Source organism: Sphaerodactylus townsendi, linkage group LG05 (assembly GCF_021028975.2).
Source record: "Sphaerodactylus townsendi isolate TG3544 linkage group LG05, MPM_Stown_v2.3, whole genome shotgun sequence".
Lineage (NCBI taxonomy): Eukaryota > Metazoa > Chordata > Lepidosauria > Squamata > Sphaerodactylidae > Sphaerodactylus > Sphaerodactylus townsendi.
In genome coordinates this window covers 138,670,624-138,697,030 of record NC_059429.1, presented here as the reverse complement: position 1 = coordinate 138,697,030, position 26,407 = coordinate 138,670,624, and the positions used below count along the sequence as shown (strand labels likewise).

The window sequence follows — 26,407 nt, the reverse complement described above, 5'->3', positions numbered from 1 at the left end:
GGCCACAAGCATCCCTCTGCATGAAACAGCAGCCAGGGAGAGGCAAGGGGTGCCCCCCCCCCAGATGTCGTTTGACACCTGCGGGTGGAAAATGCCACCAAGTCACAGCTGGCCGATCTCAACACACTGGTGATGCCCTCACTCTGTTGACAAAACAGATTCCTAAGTACACAAAACACGCCACGCTGAACACCCAGAGAGAAACACACCATGTACTGTGACAGGCCTCCAAAGATGCCATCCGTAGCTGTGGGTGAAAACTGAAACTACCCGGCCACGGCCACACCACCCAAAACACCCAGGACAGCCAGCACCTTAGTTTGGTCTCTGAATGTGCTGCCGCGGTGGAAGGAGTGTTTTTGTAGCTCTTTCCTGAAAAGAGGTCTTCATAGCAGCTAGGAGTGGAAACTGAAGGCACAAAAATGCAAGTGGAAATCAGGGGGTGAATGGAAGCAGCCTGGGGCCAGAATGGATCCCCCCCCCAAAAAAAAGCCTTTGGAAAATCCCATCCAGGTGTGAGGGCCCTTGTGTCCTTTGGTGTTTTCTGTGGCCTCTCACTGGGAGTCACCCGATGGCATCTCACCTCTGAGCCTGGCCCCAAAGCTGGTCACACCACGACCAGGCTTCCATTTTCTGCTTATAAGAACATAAGAACAAGCCTGCTGGATCAGACCAGAGTCCATCTAGTCCAGATTTCTGCTACTCGCAGTGGCCCACCAGGTGCCTTGGGGAGCTCTCACAGGCAGGAGGTGAAAGCAATGGCCTTCTGCGGCTGCTGCTGCTCCTGAGCACCTGGTCTGCTAAGGCATTTGCAATCTCAGATCAAAGAGGATCAAGATTGGGAGCCAGAGATCGACTTCTCCTCCATAAATCTGTCCAAGCCCCTTTTAAAGCTATCCAGGTGAGTGGCCATCACCACCTCCTGTGGCAGCATATTCCAAACTTTCTGTAATCACACGTTCATTGAAGAAATGTTTTCCTTTGATTAGTCCTAATTCTTTAGCATTTTCAATGAATGCCCCCTGGTTCTAGTATTGTGAGAAAGAGAGAAAAAGTGCTCTCTGTGTCCACATTTTCTACCCCATGCATAATTTTATAGACTTCAATCATATCCCCCCTCAGACGTCTCCTCTCCAAACTAAAGAGTCCCAAATGCTGCAGCCTCTCCTCATAAGGAAGGTGCTCCAGTCCCTCAATCATCCCCGTTGCCCTTCTCTGCACTTTTTCTATCTCTTCAATATCCTTTTTGAGATGTGGCGACCAGAACTGAACACAGGACTCCAAGTGCGGTCGCACCACTGCTTTATATAAGGGCATGACAATTTATCTTTTTTACTTTTACTGTTTTTCTTTTTCTTTTTTTGTTTTACATAAATAGTCTGCCTTTCTCACTGGGGGTCAATGGGGATGACACAGTCAATACTATCAAGAGGCTGAGACTTCCAGTGAACAAGGCAGCAGGATTTGGATTGTAGAAATCTGGAACCAAGCAGGGATTTGAAACAGAGCTGAAGCAAAGCATAAGTATTGCCATGACACATTGGCCGGCACAAAAATGGCATCGTCAGGGATCGTCCTGACAGCGGCAGGCCGCGCACGCTGCATAAAGTCACATAGACCACAGTCCACACTCTTCACCCAAGTATATTTGTGGGCAGTTTTGTTGCAGTGCAGCCCTTTCCCCTTCATAGACATGCCCTCCTGAACAATCCTATTTTACGCACGAGCACAGGAGCCTTTCTGTTCTGCAGGGTGGGGGCCACAGCAGAAGGCGGCCCACTGGGCAGATGGCTGCTGCTCTTTCCCAGGGGCAGGGGGGGCACCTGCAGAAGACCCTCTTCAGATGAGCCCCAAAACTTAATCGTCTGTTCCTGAGACAGTAAAGACTCAGATTTCAGAGGCAGACGACTGATGTAGTAGTCGGACAAATAACATTTCTTTGCTTCCATTGCTACCAGTTCATAGGTCTTTCAGTGGGATCAGCAGCATTCTCTGCCAGAGCTATACTGGGCGTCACGCATCCCTCTTCAGGTTATCCAGCTCTATGGTAAAACAGGGGGCTGGATTTTGCCTCCAGCGGGAGGAGAGAGTTCAAGGTCAGAAGAAGAAGAAGAAGAAGAAGAAGAAGAAGAAGAAGAAGAAGAAGAAGAAGAAGAAGAAGAAGAAGAAGAAGAAGAAGACGGCGGCGGCGGCGGCGGCGGCGGCGGCGGCGGCGGCGGCGACGACGACGACGACATTTGGATTTATACCCCACCTTTTCTCCCCTGCAAGGAGACTCAAAGCAGCTTACAAGCTCATTTTTCCTTCTTCTCCCCACAATAGAGAAGAGTTTGGATTTATATCCCCCCGACTCTCCTGTAGGAGACTCAAAGGGGCTGACAATCTCCTTGCCCTTCCCCCCTCCCAACAAACACCCTGTGAAGTGGGTGGGGCTGAGAGAGTTCAGAGACAACTGTGACTGACCTTATTTATTTATTTATTTATTTATTTATTTATTTATTTATTTATTTATTTATTTATTTATTTATTAAATTTGTTAAACCGCCCACCTCCGAAGGGTTCTGGGCAGTGTACAGTAGCCGGAGGACCACATTGTATCCAACAGGCCAAGAACAACATGACAACAATAAATTAAGTTAAATTAAAACAATGTACAAAATCCATTAAAACCATAACAGCATAGACCATAGCAGCATTAAACAAAATGACAATAGTGCAAAAACAAGAAGCATAAAGCCTAGCGCCTGATCCCAAAGCCGGGAGGGGATGTTATTTGATGTTATATTGGGCGTGCTAATGATGGAATAGCACGCCGTACAGGGACATCCTGGAGGGGGAACCTGCAGCCGGCCTCACCAAAGACCCGGTGGAACAAACCCGTTTTGCAGGCCCTGTGGAACTCTCCAAGATCCCGCAGGGCCCGCACCTCAGATGGAAGAGCATTCCTGGGCAGGGGTGAGGGCCGTAGAAGTCCCTAGCCGGAGTAGAGGCCAACCCCAGCACCATGGAGAGGCCAGGGACCACCAGTGCACAATTACAGAAGCCTACCCGGGACATATGGGGTGAGACGGTCACGAAGGTATGAGGGACCCAAGCCATGAAGGGCCTTAAAGGTTAACACCAACACCTTGAAGGTGACCCAGAATTCAACTGGGAGCCAGTGGAGCTGACGCCTTGTGCACGGAGGTGATATGCTCTCTCTGGGTGGGGCCACCCACCCAGTGGTAAGCGCCCGCAGAATTCAAGACCGCTGGTTTTCGGATCATCCGCAAGGGAAGGCCCGCGTAGAGCAAGTTACAATAGTCCAGCCTGGAGGTGACCGTTGCATGGACCACAGTGGCCAGGTCGGCCTCGGAGAGATAGGGGGCCAACCTTGGGCCCCACTCATCCACATGAAGCCTGCTGGGTGGCCAGTCATATGGAGGAGGGGGAAACAAATCCAGTTCACCAGTTAGGAGTCCACCGCTCACGCGGAGGAGTAGGGAATCAAACTCGGCTCTCCAGATCAGAGTCCCCCTGCTCTTAACCACTATGCCAGGTGACCTTCTTGATAGCTTCAAGGATCTTTGTGTTCTGCACCCCCAACACAGGTTCCAGAGCGTTCTGGAGTTCCCTGGGATCCATGAGCGTCTATGAGCAGACCATTTTAACTAGCACGGTGTTATGGCTCCTTTCACCTTTGCCTTGAGTAGACGGTGGTCAGACCACGCTGTAGCCCCAGCCTCAGGCCTTCCCTCAAGGGCTCAGGGCAAAAGGTGAAGTCCTCCTTCCTGTGTTGGGCCTTTCTCCTGGGCAAACTGAAAACTGGGGGCTCCAGGACCCGGCGTCACACCCTCGAGGATTCTTAAAGAACTTGAATGTGGATGTTTAAATCGACTAAAAAGTGTATGTCACCATTTGCTAAAATCAGCCTCTCACCAGTGCCAGAGGACTGGAAAGCATTCAAATGTCACAATTGTCTTTTATTTTAAGAAGCAGCCAAGAGGGAATCTGGGGAATTAAAGGCCAGGTCGTCTGATTTCGACTGCAAGTGAGTTAATAGAAAGTGTTATTAAAGAGAGAATCGTTAAGCAGATGGAGGAATGAAGCCTGCAGAGAAAATCAACCAGCCTTCTGCAAAGGGAAGTCCTACCTGGTGTTTCAATGAGAAGGAACGCTACAAGGAACATAGAACACGGGGGGGGGGGGGGGGGGGGGAATGTACTCAGGGAGCCGACTGACCTTTATGCTCGTGTATCTCCAAGCCATGAAGAAGAAGAAGAAGAAGAAGAAGAAGAAGAAGAAGAAGAAGAAGAAGAAGAAGAAGAAGAAGAAGAAGAAGAAGAAGAAGAGAGGAGAGAGAGAGAGAGGGGAGAGAGAGAGAGAGAAGAGAGAGAAGAGAGAGAGGGGGAGAGAGAGAGGAGAAGGAAGAAGAAGAAGAAGAAGAAGAAGAAGAAGAAGAAGAAGAAGAAGAAGAAGAGGAGGAGGAGGAGGAGGAGGAGGAGGAGTTTGGATATATACCCCCACTTTCTCTCCTGTAAGGAGACTCACTTATAATCTTCTTTCCCTCCCCCCCCCCCCACAACAAACACCCTGTGAGGCAGGTGGGGCTGAGAGAGCACCGAAGAACTGTGACTAGCCCAAGGTCACCCAGCTGGCATGTGTTGGAGTGCACAAGCTGATCTGGTTCACCACAGCTCAAGTGGCAGAGCAGGGAATCAAACCCGGTTCTCCAGATAAGAGTGCACCTGCTCTTAACCACTACGCCACTCCTTCTGGGATGCTGGCATGAGCCCTCTGCATGGCTCTGCTGCTCTCAAGCTCTGGTGGAGCCCCACGGGGGCGGCTCATTGGCACGACAGTGGAGTTGGCCCCATCCCTTTTAGCCTGGGAACATGTCCCTTCAGAGGTGGAAAGTTATGCCGACAAAAAGCGCAGTGTCGCCTAGATGTGCCAATTGCCCCATAAATCAAGCCCCACTACTATACTGCAGGTTTGTGTTTAATGAGATTTAGAACAGTTCAGGATGCTGACTGTAGATGTGCTTCATTGTCTCCTTCCCCTGTGGCAACCAAGCCCCATTCTGTTCATACACTACCGCATCCTGCAACTCCTTGGGGTTGGGAATGAGGCTGGGACATGGATGTAAGCAAGGCAGATACTACACACACACACGGCACATCATGTGGGTGCCTGTAGAGGTGGGATCCAGTGGGACCTGCATGGGGTTCCCGAGAGTAGGCTACTAATTATTTGTGTGTGCCAAGAGGGGGCTACTAATGGGTGATTTTGCCCCGTGATTTTTGCCTTAGTTACGCCCCTCCTCTCAGCAGCAGCGCGCAGAACTTGAAGCAGTCTAGCAGGAGGTGCACCGGCGTGCGTGGCAGCCTGCGCCTGTGTGCACTCGTTTCCCGCCCAAGGACCGGAACAGCAGCTTCATCCTTGCCACAGCCCTGCCCAGCAATGCCCCGCCCCTGGAATGCCCAGCCACGCCCCCGTCGTGCCCCGCCCAGCCCCATTGGCGCTACGCCATTAGCTTTTATGAATCCCACCACCATGGGAACCTGTTACTAAAATTTTTGGATCCCACCACTGGGTGCCAGTCTGCTCACAAGGCCCAGGGCACACAGTCACTGGGCATGCCTCCTGCTGCACCCAGTGATAGGCCGGGGCCAGGCCACATGGCTGGCAAAAGGCTTGTGTGACTAAACGGCTGTGGAGGTTTCTTCAAGGTGAGAATAATGGTGAGAAGATGCTCCTTTGGCAGCAGCTGCATAGAAGCGCCCCCTGGGGCTCAGAGGGGGGACTCGGCCACTACTCTCCCGCAAGGGGAAGGGACACACACGTGTGGGGCACTGTGGGCGCAGGTGGAGCTGCCTGATACGGAACCAGAGCACCAGACCATCCAAGTCAGAATCTCCGACTCAGATGGGCAGCGGCTCTCCAGGTCTGTCCCATCACCTCGGACCTCATCCCTTTCCACTGGACGTGCCAGGGATTGAACGGCATTCGAGGCAGACGTTCAACCACATGGAGTCGTGGGAGGCAGCTGCTCAATGAAAGAGTCGGCCCCAGGGTGCTGCAGCAGTAGTGAAAAAGGGCAGCACGGAGCAGAGCGTTGTTAGGAAAGGGACTTAAAATAAAATGGCCAGTGTGGCCCCCAGTCTGCTCCAAGGGTCTCGTGGCCTCTGCTGGCAGATGTGGAAATGGACAAAATATCACAGAGGTCTCCTCCCAGTGAAGCCGCACCTGAAGAATGCTGTGGAACTTTTCACCACTCTGGGAAACGGGGAGCAGAAATCCTTTGAGGCTGGATGTTTTGTGCGCAGCAAGCAGAGCACCTTCCCTTCCCTTCCCCATTCCTGTCCTCAGCCTATCCAGAGCTGCCACTGGGGACAGAAATCGGGGGGAGGGCTCTGAATGAAGAGAAGAGCAGCACATACAGCCCCTCCCGCTTAAGGCAACCTACAACCCCCCCCCCTCCCCATGTTCCACCACACTCACCCTTTATCTGTGGGTTACAAGGGGGCTGAGAATGAGTGGCAGCCCAGAGGGGGGGGGGGTAATGTGGGCAAGGAAGGCAGGTGCCACAGCTGCTTTCGGGAACTGGCATCTGAATCCCAAGCCCCGAAGGACTCTGGAGGCAGCAGAGGTTTTGGCGCCTGGGGCAAAATATCCCCACGGGAATAACAGAATGAGGAATCTCCTCCTTGAAGCCGCCCTTCTCAACTCTCGTGAACTGTAAGGCTGCCCCTGCTGGGCAGAGTGGGCATTGCGCTTGGGGAGGCCTGGAAGGGCAGGACAGAGAGCTGGCAGGTCAGGGAGCCCAGAGGTGGGATCCGGCAGGTTCTCACCAGTTCCCGAGAGTGGGTTACTAATTATTTGTGTGTGCCGAGAGGGGGTTACTAGTTGGGTCCGCTTTTCCGTCTCCACGCCCTCGCCCCCTCCCCGAGAGGCATCCTGCCTTTGAACGTGAAGGTTCCATACAGCAAATGCGACTAATAATGTCACTCCCTGAACTGGGTTAATCCCTTCCAGGTCCTGCAATTCATGGATTCTCAGCCTTTCGTGCCTTTTACCTCACCAATCTCTATCAAAGAACCCGTGTGTTTCACCATTGCTCTGTTCAGATTTGTGAGTTGGGGCATTTTCTATAATGGGATGATGATTTAGAAATGACCTGGTGCAAAAAAAATTGGGGGGGTCATGGTGGGGTGGCTGCCCATGTGGGGGGCATCCAACTCAGGTTTTGCCCAGGGCTCAGGTTTGCCCAGGTACGCCTCTGCCCCCTTTGCTGAGGGGGGGCTGGCGAGGGAACCTGTTACTAAAATTTTTGGATCCCACCACTGAGGGAGCCCCCTCGCCCCTGCAACCCCACCTCCGCTTCCCAGAACAGACTGTGCTCAAAGTGGGCAGGAATCTCTTTATTTCAAACGAGCAAGACACAAAAGCTGCCACGTGAGATGGGGTGGGGTGGGGGGTGAGGCTCGCTGTGCTGTGTGTGTGTGTGTTGGGGGGGGGTCTTTGTTGGCCACTGGGAAATCCCTCCGGCTGCCACCAAGTCCAGAGAGCACGGCACTCATTGCACCAGGATTGTGGCCCAGCAGGCTCCTTTCTGCCTTTGCCAGTCTGATGTGCAGCAGGCAGCCCTGGGGGGTGGCAAAGAGGGGCGGGAGCTGGAGTGCCCCCCCCACTCTGCCGCTGCAAGGCAGGATGCCAGCCTCCACCTGGGCCAGCCTCCCACGTTGTCAGCTGACGGCTGCCTCCAGTCGATGGCGGCAATCCCCCGGTGTCCCTGAGGAAGGTCCCTGTCCCTACTGGGAGGGGCATTTCAAGACATCGTATTTCAGGTAGCCCACCTGGTCCACTTGGTATTGTGGGTTCATTTGCCAGCAGAAGGGATCCCGGCAGAAGAAGTATTTGCCTGTTGGGTGGAGGACGGGCGGTTAGCAAAGGAAAGTGGGAAAGGCGCCCCCCCCCGCCCCCCCGCCCAGCGCCTGTCAGGGGCCAGTGGCCCAAGTGTCTCCCTCCCTCAGGCCAGGACATGCTGCTGGGCTCAGAACAGAGTGGCCGGGGGCGGGGGGGGGGATCCCCACCTTCCTCTGCCTGGCCACCTTACCTTGGTAAAAGAAGACATTCTGTGAGTCTGGAGGGACCCCCCCAAAGACATCTTCGGTGCGCTTGGGGTAGCCTCGGTCCACCCGCTCAGCCTTGACATCCAACCTGGAGGGGGAAGATGAACTGAGCAAGAGGGGTGGGGGGAGGGGCTCCTCAGTCCTGCACAAGGAGACGTTGGGGGGGGGGGGGCTTGGGCAGGGCGTCTCTTGGCCCCAAAGGGTCATTCTTTGCTTCTTTGGGTGTTCAGTGTTCACATGAAGCTGCCGTGGACTGAGTCGGGCCCTCCTTGGTCCATCCGGGCCAGCGTTGCCTGCTCAGGCCGGCAGCTGGTCTCCCGGGTCTCAGGTGGAAAGTCCGTCGCCTCACCTGCGGCCAGGTTCTATGAACTGGCGGAGACGGGATTGAACCGGCGACCTTCCACCTGCTGAGCCAGGCTCTGCCAGGTGGCCACGTGTGGCCCTTCCCCAAACCCAGAGGCAGGAGGAGCTGCTCACCTTCGCAGCCTGCTTGTCTTCTCAGGAGGATTCACTGGGTGGGTTCCTCGGGCCCCAAGGGAGCCAGTGTGGGGGGGGGGCTGTTTCCCTCCTCCCTATGATGAGATGCTAGTCATGGCCGCCCCCTCCTGGTGGGGAGCAGGTCCAGGGGCCACCGCCAGAGGGTCACTTGGCCAGGCCTGGTCTGGCCTCCAGGAGCTGAGCAGGGAGAGGGCTTCCCCCCGACTCACTTCCTGAGGGGCTGGGGGAAGCAGGCGCCGCCCCACCCGGCCAGGGCTCGTCTCCAGAGCAGGGGGGCTGGGCCTGCATTGGGGGAGGATCCCTCGAACCAGCCGGCCGGCAGATCCAGGGTGCCTGGCAGGTGCCTTCTGGCCTTCCTCCGGCCCTTTGCTTGCAGTGTGCTTTGGCTGAGAGCGCACGGGCAGTGCTCGGGGTGGGGTGGTGGTGTTGGGAAGGGGATTTGACCCAGCCCAGAATCCCAGTACCTCCAGAACTGGTCTCCGCTGAAGAGCAGGACTTTGCCCCGGCCTCTCGGGAGAGCCCCAAAGATCTTTGGCACGTCGCTGCCGATGCCCAGCTTCTCAATGCTCCGTGGGCCCAACACTCTCGCCTCCTGGTGCACCCAGAAGCGCTGACCTGTGGGACAGAGACACCCCCACCTGAAGCAGCTCATCTTTGGCCCGCTTGCGCAGGGCCCTTGTGGGGTGGTGCTCCCTCCCACGGCCCTGCAGACGAGCTCTCCGGCCCCAGAGCTGCCCGGCTGGCTCCGGCTGCCACGGCCACACGAGGCAAAAGGAAGGGCCGTGCCGGGCTCCGGGTAGAGCAGTCGGGTCCTCTGAGGCAACTGGAGGCCGTCTGCAGAAGAGCCCAGAGCCCGCCAACCCAAGGGGGGGGCGCCTGGAAGGCAGCTGTGGCGCTTTGGGTTGCCAAATCTCCTGGAGATTGGGGGGGGTAGAGGCTGGGGAGGGCAGGGTTTGGATGGGGGGGGGGGGGAAGGCTTCAGCAGAGTGCAATGTCAGAGATTCTGCCTTCCAAAGCAGCCCTTTTCTCCAGAACCAGAGGTGGGATCCAGCAGGTTCTCACCAGTTCCCAAGAGTGGGTTACTAATTATTTGTGTGTGCCGAGAGGGGGTTACTAGTTGGGTCTGCTTTTCCGTTAGAAATTCCATTAGGTCCCAAAATCATCAAGTCCTGTTGTTTCCTAGGTGGCTGGTTAGAGAAGGTAGAAAACGGGATCATTCTCCCTGTTGGGCTGTTTTAAAAACATGTTTTAGAAATATGGTCAAGTTCCTTGTTTAAGGAAAGTCTCCTCCTTTTGATTTCTAGAAACAAAATTAAGTATTTGAAAGTATTAAGTATTAGACAGGCAGTCAGTTGGAAGAGAAGTCGTAGTTTCTGTTGGCAGGAGACGATAGGACTTGCTAGAATGAGTTTAAATTATGGACAGAAAGATACCAGCTGGAAATTAGGAACTTTTTTTTACAGTAAGGGTTTTTTACAGTAACAGAGAAATTATTAATGCCCCGCCCCGGAATGCCCGGCCACGCCCCCGTCGTGCCCCGCCCAGCCCCACTGGCGCTACGCCACTGTTTGAATCCCACCACCATGGGAACCTGTTACTAACATTTTTGGATCCCACCACTGAGGAGAACCTATCTCTGTCATTCACAGAACAGCTGTAATTGGTAACCTCAGGTGGTGGGGGGTTTCTGCTGCGGGGGGGGGGGCTTTGCATGTCCCTTCCAAGCCACGTCTTGAGTGTGGCATTTTGCAGCCTGCAAGAAATCAGTGTGTTCTCCCCACACCCACCCAGGGAGGGACCGTGGGGAAGGGGCATCATGCCACAGCCCCCATCCTCCGAAGCATCCGCTTCTCCCAGAAGAGCTGACCTCTGACCTCTGGGCATCAGCTATAATTCTGGAGATTGGCAGCCAGAGCATAGATGGGCTATCTGGTGACCTCTGAGGGCCAAGTCCCCCTTGGCAGTCCTCGGCCTGTGCTGCCACTGTGGAGGGTCCCCACGCCCGTCTCAGTGAGGAGCTGGGATGGCCCCGTGTCTCTGCCGCTGTCTCTGCTCACCCACCACCCTCTTCCCTTCCCCAATCTCCCTCCCCCTCTGCAACCCGGAACCCCCCCCCCCACCTGCCCTGCAAAGAACTGGTAGCAGAGGGGAGGAAGCAAGGGTGGGGGAGGCTGAATCTTCCATGAGTTACCTCCTAGCTTGGGGGGCAAGGAGGAGGAGGAGGAGGAGGAGGAGGAGGAGGAGGAAGAAGAAGAAGAAGAAGAAGAAGAAGAAGAAGAAGAAGAAGAAGAAGAAGAAGAAGAAGAAGAAGAAGAAGAAGAAGAAGAAGAAGAAGAAGAAGAAGAAGAAGAAGAAGAAGGAAGAAGAAGAAGAAGAAGAAGAAGAAGAAGAAGAAGAAGAAGAAGAAGAAGAACAAGGAAGAACAAGGAAGAAGAAGAAGGAGGAGGAGGAGGAGGAAGAAGAAGAGAAGGGAGGAGAGAGGAGGAGAGAGGAGGAGAAGAGAGAAGGGAGGGAGGGAGGAGGAGGAGTTTGGATTTATATCCCCCTTTCTCTCCTGCAGGAGACTCAAAGGGGCTGACAATCTCCTTGCCCTTCCCCCCTCACAACAAACACCCTGGGAGGTAGGTGGGGCTGAGAGAGCTCCGAGAAGCTGTGACTAGCCCAAGGTCACCCAGCTGGCGTGTGTGGGAGTGCACAGGCTAATCCGAATTCCCCAGATAAGCCTCCACAGCTCAGGCGGCAGAGCTGGGAATCAAACCCGGTTCCTCCAGATTAGATACACGAGCTCTTAGCCTCCTACGCCACTGCTGGAGGGCGAAACGGCAGCTCAGAAGACTGCATCTCAATGGGCTTAAATAAATAATAGTGGCCTTGGTCTCAGCTGGAGGTTGGCAACCAACCAGGCCACAGGATTCTGACTGACGTCTTTTGGACAGAACCCAAGGAGAGGGAGGCGGGAGGGGGGGGATCCCTGCAAGGGCCACGCACCGGAGAAGAAGAACAGCTTCTTGGTCTGCTTGTCTTGGAAGGCCGCATCGATCACGTCCGGGAGTCCTGGCCAGGTGTCCTGGATCCGCAGCGGCCCTTTGATCAGCCCCTTCTCGGCCACCAGCTTCTTCCAGTATTGCCTGGAAATGGGGCGGCAGGGGGCGGGGGCAAAGTGCTCATGAGCTGGAGAGGCTGAAGCTGCGGGGTGGGCGGGGGAGGGCGGGAGGGCCACTTCCCGAGCGATGCATCCGTTTTATCTGTTTATGGATTGATTTGAGCCATTTGTGTACCTGCTGCCCTTCTCCGGACAAAGTCAGGGCAGAGGCTCACGCACACGCAGCCTCCCGCCTCCCCACACGCGGTCACCAAGACCTGCCCAGGGTGGCAGCAGAGGGCTCTGGGTGGGGAAATTCCTGGATATCTGGAAGGGGAGGGGCTGGCAGGGGAAAGGACCGCCTCAACAGGATATCATAACACTATTGTGTGCAGTTCTGAGCGCTGCAATGCAAGAAGGATATTGACAAGCTGGAACGTGGCCAGAGGAGGGCAACCAACATGGTCAAAGGTGTGGAGTCCATGCCCTGCGACAGTGGTGGCGAACCTATGGCACGGGTGCCAGAGGTGGCACTCAGAGCCCTCTCTGTGGGCACGCGCAAACACAGTGCCCCCACCCCCACATCTAGGCCACTGGGATCAATTATTAGCTTTAAACCTAAGACCTAGTTTTGGGGAAGCAGTGTAGGTAACCCTGTTAAGCGCTGTTAAACCCCACTGATTTTCATGCGAAGAACTAAAGCACGATCCTTTACCTGGGAGTAAGCTTGGTTGCTGGCAATGGGGTTTGCTTCTGAGTAAATCCTCCTAGGGTCGTGATTGACCCGTTGGAAGAGTTGCACGGTTGCTTCAAAGCCAAGCCACCGACTACCACCAAGCTTACTCCCGAGCAACGCACTCCTTGGAGCCAACCGTTTTTTTCTAAACAAAAACCTCAGCATTCAGGTTAAATTGCCGTGTTGGCAATTTGCGATAAAGAAGTGGGTTTTGGGTTGCAATTTGTGCACTCGGTTTCAAAAAGGTTCGCCATCACTGCCCTACGAGGAGAGACTTAGGGAGCTGGGGATGTTTAGTCTGGAGAAGAGAAGGTTAAGAGGTGACATGAAAACCATGTTTAGATATTGGAAGGGATGCCATGTTGGTGAGGGAGCAAGCTTGTTTACTGCGGCTCCAGAGACTAGGACCAGGAGTCACGGGTTCAAGGTGCAGGAAAAGAGATTCCACCTAAACATCAGGAAGAACCTCCTGACCGTCAGGGCTGTTCGACAGTGGAATGCACCACCTCGGAGTGTGGTGGAGGTTCTTAAAGAGAGGCTGGGTGGCCATCTGTCAGGAGTGCTTTGATTGTGTGTCAGGGTTTGGACCTGATGGCCCTTCTTGGGGTCTCTTCCAACTCTATGATTCTATGAGTCCACCCTCCAAGGCAGCCGTTTCCTCCCAGATGTCTGATCTCTATCACCTGCAGACCAGATGCCATCCTAGAAGATCTCCAGATGCCACCTGGAAGTGGAAGCCTCCAAATCTGTCTGCCCCCCAGATACGCACAGCGACTCACCCATTCTTGAAGAGGTGGAGCTCCTTCTTGATCTGTGCCAGGGCATCAAATCCCTGGACTTTGCAGGCATCGCTTGTGGGTACCACTGGGGTGGAGGTGGTCACAGAGCCATCCTCGCCAGAGGTGGACGAGTCATCAGACTCCGTGGTGGCTTGAGTGGAGACATCAGGTCTTTGAGTCGGGGGGCTGGGGACATCAGGCCTTTGAGTCGGGGGGCTGGGGACGTCAGGCCTTTGAGTCGGGGGGCTGGGGACGTCGGGCCTTTGAGTCGGGGGGCTGGGCCCAGTTCCAGAACCTGAGGGTGCAGAGGGTGGGGTGTGAGCAGTAGGGCACAGGAGCTGTGCCCATCTGGCGTAGCACAAGAGTCCTGAAGCCAGGCGGTCGGCCAGCTTACTGAGGGCCTGGCAGGTACTCTGAGGAGCTAAGAGAACCTCAAGAAAACAATATTTTTCCTTCTTCCCCTTGTTTGGTTTAGATATCTTCACCCTTCCTGTGGCCAACCAGGACTTGGTTCCTGAAGCAGCTTCCAACCAAGTGAAGATTCCTACTGAAAAGTTGGGAGGGCGTCTGGGCGGCAGAACACCCCACCCCCGCCCCGTCTTTCCACTCACCGTAGAGGAACTGGATGCCGGCCACGTCATCTGCGTGCAGGTGGAAGTCCGCGATGTAGCTGTACATGGGGTACATCAGCGCTTCCTGCACGCTGGAGTGCTCCAGTCCCAGCGAGTGGCCAAACTCGTGCGCTGCCACCAGGAACAGGCTGTACCCTGGAAGGCACAGAGCAGCTGGAGGAGGAGGCAGAGCCCCACCCCCTGCAAACCAGGCAGCTTTCTTGGACCCCTCCCCGAACCCCTCTGGACCCCTCCCCATGGGCGGCAAGGGTCTGTTGAGCCCCGCAGGATGCAGCTAACGCCTCTCTGCACACCCCACGACCAGTGGTGGTACTCAGCAGGTTCGCACCACTTTGGCAGAACCGGTTGTTAAAATGGCGCTTGTAAAGAAGAGTTTGGATTTATATCCCCCCTTTCTCTCCTGTAGGAGACTCAGAGGGGCTAACAATCTCCTTGCCCTTGCTCCCTCACAACAAACACCCTGTGAGGTGGGTGGGGCTGGGAGAGCTCTGAGAAGCTGTGACTAGCCCAAGGTCACCCAGCTGGCGTGTGTGGGAGTGTACAGGCTAATCTGAATTCCCCAGAGAAGCCTCCACAGCTCAAGCGGCAGAGCTGGGAATCAAACCCGGTTCCTCCAGATTAGATACGCGAGCTCTTAACCTCCTACGCCACTGCTGCTTGTTAAATTATTTGAATCCCACCACTGCCCACGACCCCCTGCCTTCCCTGGGATCCACAGCCACTGCCAGGCTGTTCCACTTTCAGTGGGAGGGGTGCCAGCCCTGAGCCATCCACACTCCCCCCACCAGGTCACTGCTGGAGCTGGGACACTGTTGCCCACTGTCCCTGCAGTGGCCCCAAGCGTGGCTGGCAGCCCCAGTGATTCTAAGACAGAGCTGCACAGTCCAGTTGGGGAAGCAGAGACCCCCTGAGCCCAGGTCGAGGGCAGGAGACACGGGAGGTACCGACCTTTATCAGGGCAGAAGCCCCACTTCTTGTCCGTGTCATAGTTGCCTGTCGTGGCACACCAGAGCTTCCCGTCGCCACGCCCCTCGGAAGTGCAGGCACTGTACATCTGGCCCAGGAAGGTGAAAGGGAAGACGCACGTCTCGCCAGGGGAGTTCCCGCCAATGACAGCAGAGTCTGCAGAGGAGGGGACAATGAGTACAAGACAGTGGAGAGCCTGCGCCAGGGTGGGTGTGCGTGCGTGCGTGCGTGCGTGCGTGCGCTTTTTGCACAGCAGTTCTGGTCAAGGAGGCATGCCGGCCCTATCAGGGAGCCAGGCAAATGATGGCAAGACATTCACCGCAGAGGTGGGATCCAGTCGGTTCTCACAGGTTACTAATTATTTGTGTGTGCCGAGAGGGGGTTACTAATGGGTGATTTTGCCACGTGATTTTGGCCTTCGTTACGCCCCTCCTCTCAGCAGTAGCGCGCAGAACTGGAAGCAGTCTAGCAGGAGGTGCACCGGCGTGTGTGTGGCAGCGCCTGCGCCGCCGCCGTGACCGTTTCCCGATCCAAGGACTTCAGAAGCAGCTTGGGCGGCTGCGTCCTTGCCACAGCCCCGCCCAGGAATGCCACGCCCCTGGAATGCCCGGCCACACCCCCGTCGTGCCCCGCCCAGCCCCATTGGCGCTACGCCAATCCCACCACTATGGGAACCTGTTACTAAAATTTTTGGATCCCACCACTGATTCACTCCCTCAGAGCGTGGTGGGGTCTCCTTCTTTGGAGGTTTTGAAAGAGAGGCTGGGTGGCCACCTGTCAGGAGTGCTTTGATGGTGTGTTCCTGCGTGGCAGGGGGTTGGACTGGATGCAGAGGTGGGATCCAACCAGTTCTCACCACTTCTCTAGAAGTGGTTACTAATTTTTTCTGAGTGCCGAGAAGGGGTTACTAAAGCAACCTCCCTGCCCAATAGGGACTGGAGGGGTGTGTGTGCGGCGGCGCCACTGTTTGAATCCCACCCCCATCGGAAGCTGTTATTAAAATTTTTGGATCCCACCACCGACTGGATGGCTCGTGGGGTCTCTTCCAACTCTATGATTCTATGCCCGTGGTGGCGAACCTTGGGCACTCCAGATGTTGTGGACTACAATTCCCATCAGCCCCTGCCAGCATGGCCAACTGGCAGGGGCTGATGGGAATTGTAGTCCATAACATCTGGAGTGCCACAGGTTCGCCACCACTGTTCTATGCCATCTACTGACAATATTTTGTCGAAGGCTTTCACAGCCAGAACCACTGGGGTGTTGTGGGGCTTCCGGGCTGTATGGCCGTGTTCTGGTAGCATTTTCTCCTGACGTTTCGCCTGCATCTGTGTCTGGCATCTTCAGAGTATATATAGCTGTGGAATGTCCAGGGTGGGAGAAAGAGCCATTTGCATTGGTTAACAAAGGTAAATGGTGCAATGAACAGGCAAATGGTTCTTTCTCCCGCCCTGGTCATTCCACAGCTATATATACTCTGAAGATGCCAGACACAGATGCAGGCGGAATCTGTCAGGAAATCTCTACCAGAACACGCCATACAAGCCCAGAATTCCTATTAACATCCTGAGTACCAACAGTTCTGTCACTCTCCTATAGCCGAGGCACATGGTGGCCACGTAGGCACTCATGCAATTGCACAGGGTGCAGGGCCAGGCTGACCCACTGGGCAGCGGGCGTCTCTGCAGGCCTGGGCCACGACAGTTTAATCCCGGGCTTAGCTTCACCACCCAGCAGTGCATGGACAAGCTCCATCAGAAAGGAAGGAAGAAAACCAGGTGGCAAGTGAATTTGTACCCTTCACCCAAGCCTCCCCACACACACACACACACACACACCATTGAACACATAGGCACTCTTGCTGGCAGCAGGAGGCTTTTTATCCCAGCTAGCCACCTCCCGGGTGGGGCAGAAGCCATATTTCTTGTCGTGATCAAAGTTGTCAGTGGTTGCAAAGACCTGTGATAATCCAGCATCTCAGTGCGCATCAGCTTCTTCCGTGGTGCAGCTTATAGCCATTAGGGATTTGCCGTCAAAGATGAAGGGAAAGACACACTTCTCTCCGTCGCTGTTCCCGTCATACGAACTGTGCAGGCGGGGAAGGGGAAGAGCCTCGGGTCAGACCGGCTCGAACAGGGGCGTAATGCCCATTGGGCAAGGTGGGCAGCTGCCCAGGGCACCACCTTGTGGGGGGGATCAAAATGCTGGGTTCGTTTTTGGGTATTTTAGTGGGTTTCCATGTTGGTTCCTTCCAGGGCCTGCCAGTTTTAGGCTAGCAGCACCAAAATTACAGCTGTATCATCAGGGGCTGTCCTTTATACTACTGAGTTTGTTTGATTTGGTGCCAGGGAGTTAAGTTATGGGACTCCCCAAAGGGGGGAATTCCCATCCCTCATTAGTTTGCTCAATGGGAGCTTAATGGGAGATGGGGCTACAGTTTTGAGGGTCCATAACTTTGGCCCCCCTAAACCAAACTGCACCAAACCTGGGGGGTATCATTAGGGCAGTCTCACAGTAGGACCCATTCACATATCTCTAAAAGTATTAGCTCCCATTGGGAAACAATGGGGATAAGAACACTGCCTTTGGGAGTCCAAAACTTTGGACTCCTTGAACCAAACCTCACCAAACCAGGGGGGTAGCATAAGGACAGTCTCCTAATGATACGCTGAAATTTTGGTGCTGATATGTCTAAAAATGCACCCCCTTCAGGCACCAATGTCCTGGTACAAAATAAATTTGGTCGTGGTAGAGTGGCCACCCATGGGGGGCGGGGCATCCAACTCAGGTTTTGCCCAGGGCTCCAGTTTGCCTCGTTATGCCCCTGGGCTCGAAGTGCAGCTCCCAGGGTGGGAAGACACCCCCCGGCCCCAGCAGGAACCTCTGCAGAAACAGCAGTGCCTGTTCACGCAGACCCACGCCTGGCTCGCCACTTGGCCACACGGGGTCTGGCTGCCTTGTAGTGGCTCTGACCCACGGGCTGCGAGAGCCCTAGTCAAGAAGTCCTGACAGCAGAGGAACCTTCCAGAGGAAGGATCCGTTTTTGCCAAACACAGAAAACAGTGAGGGGGCCTTCGAAGAGCACAGAGGTGGGAGAGCGCCGCTCCAGGGACCCGATCCTCCATAGAGAGATGTTGCACTTTGCTTTCATGCCCACCCCCCAGCGAGATGCTCCAAAGCTTGCAAATGCCCTGAGTGAAGGTCTGGACCCTGCTCTGCCCCTGCTCAGAGAGGGACCCCCATCTAGGACGCCACTGGAACCGGACCAAAGGCAAAAGCCTCCCCACCTCTGCCCCTTGAGGGAAGGGGAAATGCTGGTCACCTCTGACACCCCACAGGGCCCTGGTAGGGGTAGGCGGGAGCATCCAGCCCCACACCCCAGAAATGGGAGCCCTCGGGCGCATGGTGGGAGGAGCTTCAGGGCCCACATTCCAGCCCTTCCTGCATCTCTCTGCCCCCCCCCCCCCACCGGCCACAGTCTGCTCTTACTCACGTTCGCTGGGGCAGAAGCCGTAGAGCTTATCCTTGTCGAAGTTGGCCGTGGTGGAACACCAGGGCAAGCCATCCGAACGCCCCTCCGTGGTGCAGGTGGAGTAGGACTTTCCCTCAAAGACGTAGGGGAAGTGGCAGAGAGCCCCGTTGGCATTCCCATAGAAGGTCTTCACCACTGCCCGGGGAGAGAACTTTCTGTGACACGGGGATTACTGAGGGCTGGACGGAGGAGGGCAGAAAGCAGGCAGGGCATACTCTAAGAAAGGAGGAACTGGGCTGTATCCATCTGGCCGTGGCCAAGCGACTCAACTGGAGCAATTGGGCTTGCTCCCTCTCCCATGGGACGGTCTCAAAAGAGAGCCAGGGAGGGCTGGGAAGTACCTGGCGATTGGGGGGGGGGAGCCTGGGGCAGGGAGGGGGGAGGGGCCTCAGCAGGGTATGTGGGGCCACAGAGTCTTTATCCTAAAAGTACCGCTTTCTCCAGGGGAGGGGATCCCTGCTGCCCGGAGGGCTCAGGGTGACGTGGAGGCTGCCCCCCCTGAAGCCGGGGCTTGAGTCCCACCCTGGAAGAAGAGACCGACTCACCCTTCCCTGTGCCCAGAGTCCAGAATTCGTCGTCGTCAAAGTGGGCATCTCCGCTGAACCGGTCTTTGCCGGGAGGGAAGGCGTGGGCCAGGAGCCCGTCCTTGCCATCAAAGGGGTAGCCGTCGCCATGTTCTGGGGACACAAACCAGCAAGGTGGTCAGGCTCTGTGTTCGAGACTCCCGGGCACTTCTGCCTTTGCAGTCCCATGGATGCCGTCTCTCTCCAGTCCCCTGACCCAGAGACCCACCCTGTCCACTTGGGGGAGGGGGCGGCAAAAGCCCTGACTGACCTTCCGTTCCGAACCAGATCTCGATGTCCACCTTCCCACTGTCCTTGCGAGTGAACGTGAGGGGCGTGACGTCGCTCCACACCTTGAAGGCTCTTTGAAAGGCATCGTCGATGATGGAGGGGTCCAGGTCGGGGGAGTAATTCTGCACTCTGGGGAGGGGAGGCCAAGATCAGGAACCAGGCCAAGAGGGTGGGCCAAGCGGAGGGGGGCACTGGCTGCCTGGCATTTGGTGCAGTAGTCCTCGATTGGTCTCTGGTGCAGCTCACTCCGCTGTGCAGAGGGCAGGTGCGGGGTAGCCCACAGAGCTCCAGGCCAAAGGCCTCACTCCTACCTGACGCTAGGAGAGGAGGGATGGGACATTATCCTCCCTGAGGATATGCTCCGAAGAGATAGAAAAAAATGCAGAGAAGGGCAGCAAGGGATGGTTGATTTAGAAGCAGTTGGAGCACCTTCCTTATGAGGAGAGGCTGCAGCGTTTGGGACTCTTTAGTTTGGAGAGGAGACGTCTGAGGGGGGATATGATTGAAGTCTATAAAATTATGCCTGGGGTAGAAAATGTTGACAGAGAGAATTTTTTCTCTCTTTCTCACAATACTAGAACCAGGGGACAGCCATTGAAAATGCTGGGGGGAAGAATTAGGACTAATAAAAGGAAACACTTCTTCACGCAACGTGTGATTGGTGTTTGGAATATGCTGGGTTGAAAGAAGGCTGCGATGGACACTCAACTGGAGAGCTTTACAAGGGGCTCAGCCAGACATGGAGGAGAAGTCGAGACCTCAGGCTCCCAATCCCGATCCTCCTTGATCTGAGATTGCAAATGCCTTAGCAGACCAGGTGCTCGGGAGCAGCAGCAGCAGAAGGCCATTGCTTTCACCTCCTGCCTGTGAGCTCCCCAAGGCACCTGGTGGGCCACTGCGAGTAGCAGAGAGCTGGACTAGATGGACTCTGGTCTGATCCAGCTGGCTTGTTCTTATGTTCTTCTTATGTTCTTAAGGCCCTGCTTTCACCTCTCCTCCTGCCTGTGAGCCCTGGGGCTGCACTCCATGGGCCACTGCGAGTAGGGTCAGAGCTGGGATAGATGGACTCTGGTCTGGATCCAGGCTTGGCTTGAGCCCACACCTGCCATCTGCCACCATCCTCCACCTGCCCAATAATGTCTTTCCTGACCTTTCATCCCATTGACCTGGTGAATCCCCACGCTCCTCACTCTCTGCCACCATCAGGTTATGAGCACTGTGAACCGCCCCAATCATGCTTTACCCTCCCCAGGGAGGCGTGCCAGCCCCCCCTCTTTCAATTTGAAGACAGTTTATGCCGGACTGCATTGTCCTGAATGGTGATTTTAAATGTGGCTTTATGTATTTTTATGAAAGCAATTTTATGTATATTTTAAGATGCCTTGAGCTGAAAGTTAATACCCTGTTTCCCCGAATATAAGACATCCCCTAAAAATAAGACGTAGTAGAGGTTTTGCTGACGTGCGAAATATAAGGCATCCCCCGAAAGTAAGACGTAGCAAAGTTTTTGTTTGGAAGCATGCCCGACGGACAGAACACAGAAAAATAAGATATCCCCTGAAAATAAGACATAGCGCATCTTGGGGAGCAAAAATTAATATAAGACACTTTCTTATTTTCGGGGAAACACGGTAAATGTTTTCAATAAAATAAATAAGCCAGAAGTGACCAAAGTGCCCCCCCACAGTTTGCGCTGGAAGATTCTGGGGCGGGGGGGGGGGGTGCGTGGACTCACTGGTAGGTGATGTCATTGTGGTCCCACTTGAGGTCTCCCTGGAAAGTCTGGAAGCTGCCGACGTCCGGCACTCCGCAACGAGGGGCTCGCATGGCGTCCAGCGTTTGGGGGTCCAGCTGCCCCGTCTCTTTCAAGCCCAGGTGCTGCTGCATCTTCTTGAGAGCGGAGTCCAGGGTCACCTGACTGGCACCTCCCACGATCCCGGGCTCTTGGAGGTATCCAAAACGCTGGAGGTAGGTCTGGGGAGGACAAGAGGAAGGACGTGGGCGTCAGGCAATGTGGGCAGAGAGAGAGAGACAGACACACACACACACACACACACACACAGTGCATGGGAAACAGAGGGGACATATTCTCAAAGGCCATGAAATGCGAACGGAAGCTGCGGGTTGGTGCCCTTCTTCCACAGTGGGGAGGCATTTCAATCTCCAAAGGCACGGCTGCTCCAGGTCCTGAAAGCCAAGGATTTCCACAGGAGGCTACGGGGTGGGGGGTGGGGGGCTGCTGGACTACAATTTATCGTCAACATCCATTCGATTCAAGTTGGAGCCAACTGGCACTCTGGATTTCTTCCCTTAAGTCAGAAAAGCATTGCCGGCACTGCGAGAGCAGCCGCTGCTCCAAACAGGTCTCTTCTCTTTGCGCAACCCAGCTGTCCCCGACCTTTCTGAGCCTGGGTGCGAGTCTGGAACTCCAGCACGGCGTGGTGGGGGCAGCGCTACAAAACAGCTGCCCCCAGATCATTTTGTGGCTGCCTCTGCCTTCTTGGTGGCCATTCAGTCCGAATGGCCACCAAGAAGGCAAAGCCAGCCCCAAAATGATTGGCAGCACTTAACTTCAGCGGCACAGGGCAGGTCCTTAGGCTACGGTCAAGTAACATCTTTTTAAAAATCTGCACATCCAACCAAAATTCCAATGGTTAATCAGTAGCCTCACTAGGCAAATGCTCTAGCTGAGCAAACGTGTGTGTGGACCATCGTAAGATGCAGCCCCTCCTGCAGTGGAGACCCTCTAAAGGAGACCCTCCCAAACCTGGCCTCCACCAGGAGAGCTCGGATAGAAGAAGAAGGAGGAGGAGGAGGAGGAGGAGGAGGAGTTTGGATTTATATCCCCCCTTTCTCTCCTGCAGGAGACTCAAAGGGGCTGACAATCTCCTTGCCCTTACCCCCTCACAACAAACACCCTGTGAGGTAGGTGGGGCTGAGGGAGCTCCGAAGAACTGTGACTAGCCCAAGATCACCCAGCTGGCATGTGTGGGAGTGCACAGGCTAATCTGAATTCCCCAGATAAGCCTCCACAGCTCAGGCGGCAGAGCGGGGAATCAAACACGGTTCCTCCAGATTAGATACACGAGCTCTTAACCTCCTACGCCACTGATAGGGGTTCAGCTCACATTTTAATCCTGTTGCGCTATTTCCTGAGGCAGCTGATGCCTGCTTTGCGCATCGTCGGCACCTGACCAGAACCCAGCACCTGGTCTACATCAATATTCAATAACACCTGTGTCAAGAGAGCCAGTGGGATGTAGTGGTTAAGAGCAGGTGCACTCTAATCTGGAGAATTGGGTTTGATTCCCCGCTCTGCCACTTGAGCTGGGGAGGCTACTCTGTTGAACCAGATTAGCTTGTGCACTCCAGCACATGCCAGCTGGGGGACCTTGGGCTAGTCACAGTTCTTTGGATCTCTCTCAGCCCCACCCACCTCACAGGGTGTTTTTTTTGGGGGGGGAGGGAGGGAAAGGAGATTGTAAGCCCCTTTGAGACTCCATACAGGAGAGAAAGGGGGGGGGTATATATCCAAGCTCTTCTTCCTCTTCTTCAATCAGGAGTTCAAATTGAAGTCTGAACGACTCAGGTGTGAGTCTCAAGAGACTGCAGAGAAACCTGCCAAAGGCAGAGCTGGGACTCAGAGCTGCTCCTTGTCCTGCCTGTCTGTTTGTGGGGCCACCAAACACACGCTCCACCCCACCACCAGTGATCCATTCGGGGGCTACTAAGCCCTGGCCTGGGTGGCCCCGGTTAGCCTGATGACCTTGAGCAGGGTTGGCCCTGATTAGTAACTGGGTGGGAGGCCACCAAGGAAGTCCAGGTCACAATGCAGAGGCCGGCAATGGCAAACTACCTCTGTCTTGAAAACCTTTGGGGTCACCACAGGTCAGCTGCGACTTGATAACACGTTACACACACACAGAGAGACACACACACACACGTCAGGTGTGACTCAACAGCAAGAAACAGACCCATGCGCTGCCCCGACCTGGACGGCTCAGATTAGTCTGACCTTGTCAGATCTTGGGCCAATCAGAAACCGTCTCTGAATGTCCCTTGCCTTGAAAATCCCCCCGGGGTCTCCCACAACTCAGCTCTAACTTGACAGCACTCCCCACCACTCACGTACAGCCACACACACACACAGCTACACACACACACACACACACACACACACACACACACACACCGATCCGTCTTGTTTACAAAGAACTGGAGCCCCACTTCCACCTGCTCAGCTCACCTGACCGAGGGCAACGTGAAGGGAGACCTAACTGGAAAGCCGCTGGGCTTTGGGACTTGGGAAGGGCTCCATTCCTCTAGGGCAGTGGTGGCGAACCTACGGCACGGGTGCCAGAGGTGGCACTCAGAGCCCTCTCTGTGGGTGTAACCCCTGTGTCAGAATGGGATGACCCAGAAAGGGGTGGAGTCTGAAATGAAGTAGAATGCTGCAGAACTCATGAGGTTGGAGGAAGCGAGACTACCAGGCTGGGACCTTGATTGATTTTATTAAGCCCTTAACACCTTGTTTAAGGTAACTGCAATGTTGTGGGGAACTAGTGGGAAGGGAGTTTATTTTTTTGCTATATTGTAAATGTTAGAATTTATTGTTTCAGGGTTTTTGTGTATGTAAATGGTGAGAGTTTTCTGGGAATCTTCATCATCTTGAAGCCCATTCACCAAGCCTCAGAAGTCTTCAAAACCAACCACCAGCAAAGAAGAATTGGACTTGGCAATATCAGTAGACTGTAAATAAGGACTTGAAAATGCAAACTTAACAGGACTGCAAAGTGTAAATGTTAAATGTTTTAAAAGTGTTATTTGTTAAGTAAAGTAAACTGTTTTGTTTAAATTTGGTTCTTTGCAACTCCTTCCAAGTACTGCCCCACAGAACCCACAAGCTGAGGTTACATGGGCACGCGCAAACGAGTGCCCCCCCCCCCCCACATCTAGGCTGGCCTGGGCTGCTGGGCTCGATTATTAGCATTAAACCTAAGACCTAGTTTTGGGGAAGCAGTGTAGGTAACCCTGTTAAGTGCTATTAAACCCCACTGATTTTCATGCGAAGAACTAAAGTGTGATCCTTTACCTGGGAGTAAGCTCGGTTGCTGGCAATGGGGCTTGCTTCTGAGAAAACCCTGCTAGGGTTGTGATTCACCCATTGGAAGAGTTGCACGGTTGCTTCAAAGCAAAGCCACCGACTACCACCAAGCTTACTCCCGAGTAACGCGCACCTCGGAGCCCACCGTTTTTTCTAAACTAAAACCTCAGTATTCAGGTTAAATGGCCGGGTTGGCACTTTGAGATAAATACGTGGGTGTTGGGTTGCAATTTGGGCCCTCGGTCTCGAAAAGGCTCGCCATCACTGCTCTAGGGCCCCCTCTGCAATCCGAGGGGCTTTGGGGCTCGGCAGCAAGAAAGCCCACACGAGTACTTACGTTTGCCAGCTCCATGTCTGTCATCCCACTGACCAGGTCCCCGGGGAAGGTGATGACCACCGGCTCCTGAGACTGGACCGGGACGGCCCAAGTGGGACAGCCTAAGGACAAGACTGCCAGGAGGAAAGCCGCCGGGCAGGTGAGCCCCATGTCTGGTCGTGGGGCGGCAACAGTGCAGTCCTCTGGGTCTGGAGCGAGTGGCTTCGCGGGAGCTGTGTGCGACGCCCAGCCCAGCCCGGCCCATTTATCCTCTGCAGAGGGCTTGAGTCACCCTCCGCCCCACGAGTCACTCTCTTCTCTCCAGGGAGGGGGAATTGCTGAACCGGGATTGCGGGGCTTTGCCACTTCCTGCGGCTGTCTCAACACTTTGTTTACTAACCCACAGGAAGTGTGAAATCCTGCCAGGACAGGGGAGCGTGAGGGTGTCTGTCTGCCTGGCGCCCCTTTTCAGGAAAGGGGGGAGAAGCATCCCCTCCTTCACCCCTGAGTGAGAGCCCACTGACTCTCTCTGGACACTTCTCTTAGCCTCTGCATCTTCATGGTCTTTCCGAAGAGCATCAGAGGTCAGTGCTGGGTCAGACCAGGGTGGGTCCATCTAGTCCAGCATCCCGTCTCACACAGGAGCCAAGCGGGCTCACCTGGTCTGCTCGCTCACAGGGCACAGGGGGGGGAGGGGGTCTGCCCTCAATGAACCTTTCCCATTCCCCCCCACAGGAGCCACTCATCTCTCCAGAAGGAGAAGGAAATGCAGAGCCAGGCTGTTGGGGGTTTGCCACTTCCTGCGGCTGTCTCAATGCTCGGTTTACTAACCCACAGGATGTGTGAAATCCAGCAAGGACAAGCCAGTGCAGAATGTGTGTGTGTGTGTGTGTGTGTGTGTGTGTGTGTGTGACTGTGTTTGTGTGACTGTGTGTGCGCCTGGGTCATGGGCATCTGCAGGAAAAGGGGCGAGCAGTTTCCTCCTTCACCCCAATTCACCCCTGGAGTATCATCTTTCTTTTAAACTTCTGTGCTAAGCTGTCAACAAAGAGCCTCCTTCCTGGGCCCATTTCCCAGGTGGGCTCAAGGTGTCCCCAAGGCCTCCTCTTTTCCAGGATCAAATTGACACTCTGCAGCTCTTGGCCATTAAGAAGACGTCTTCTGCTGTAGCCGTGAGGCTGTAAGAAATCGTCAAGGACTGACTGTGGAATGGAGCAACTGGGCACGGAGCTCACTAGATCAGCAGGGACCGGGGATGTGTCTCTGAGCTGGGCTCCTGATCCCCTAGGAAATGCAGATGTGGTCGCACCTGCTAGGTCAGCATTCGTGGAATGGAAAGTTTCCCCCAAAACAATCACTTTTAATTTCAGAAGAGCAAATTTTGTTTAAATGGAGGCCTTCGTCAGGGACAAAGTTACAGAACAGCCAACACTATCCAGGAACTATCTAAAAAATACGCTAATGGATGCCCAGGTAGAATGCACAGCTCAAGTCAGGAGAGGCACCTAGAAGGGTGCCTGCATGCTTATCCACTCGAATCAAGAAAGCCACAAAAGGCAAACCAGCACCCCCAGCACCCCCTCCCTTTCAAAAGTGGAAGGTCTGTCCCACTGGAAGCAGACGGATCTTGGCAAAACCCCACAAAAGTTGAAAATAAGGTGAGCAAAAATAATCTGAAGAGCAGATTGCTCAAGAGATTCAGACAATGTGGTGGAAAGGGAGACTCCGTGCCGGGGATGATTTGGATGGGGCTGAGAATCCAATGGCCCCCACTGGGCCGCCCTTACATAGATC

At 54.8% G+C, this 26,407-nt stretch overlaps 1 protein-coding gene across 1 annotated transcript; it reads right to left on the bottom strand.

Annotated features, from left to right (window-relative positions):
- Positions 1-7,382: 7,382 nt before the first annotated feature.
- MMP9 (matrix metallopeptidase 9) lies at positions 7,383-24,972 on the bottom strand. Its single transcript, XM_048495789.1, is given in 13 exon segments — positions 7,383-7,903; positions 8,099-8,202; positions 9,077-9,227; positions 11,601-11,740; positions 13,210-13,504; positions 13,821-13,976; positions 14,790-14,965; positions 16,708-16,901; positions 18,299-18,474; positions 18,885-19,016; positions 19,174-19,322; positions 20,929-21,167; positions 24,635-24,972. Coding segments are annotated over 13 exon segments (2,172 nt in total). The 5' UTR covers positions 24,785-24,972; the 3' UTR covers positions 7,383-7,793.
- Positions 24,973-26,407: the final 1,435 nt, after the last annotated feature.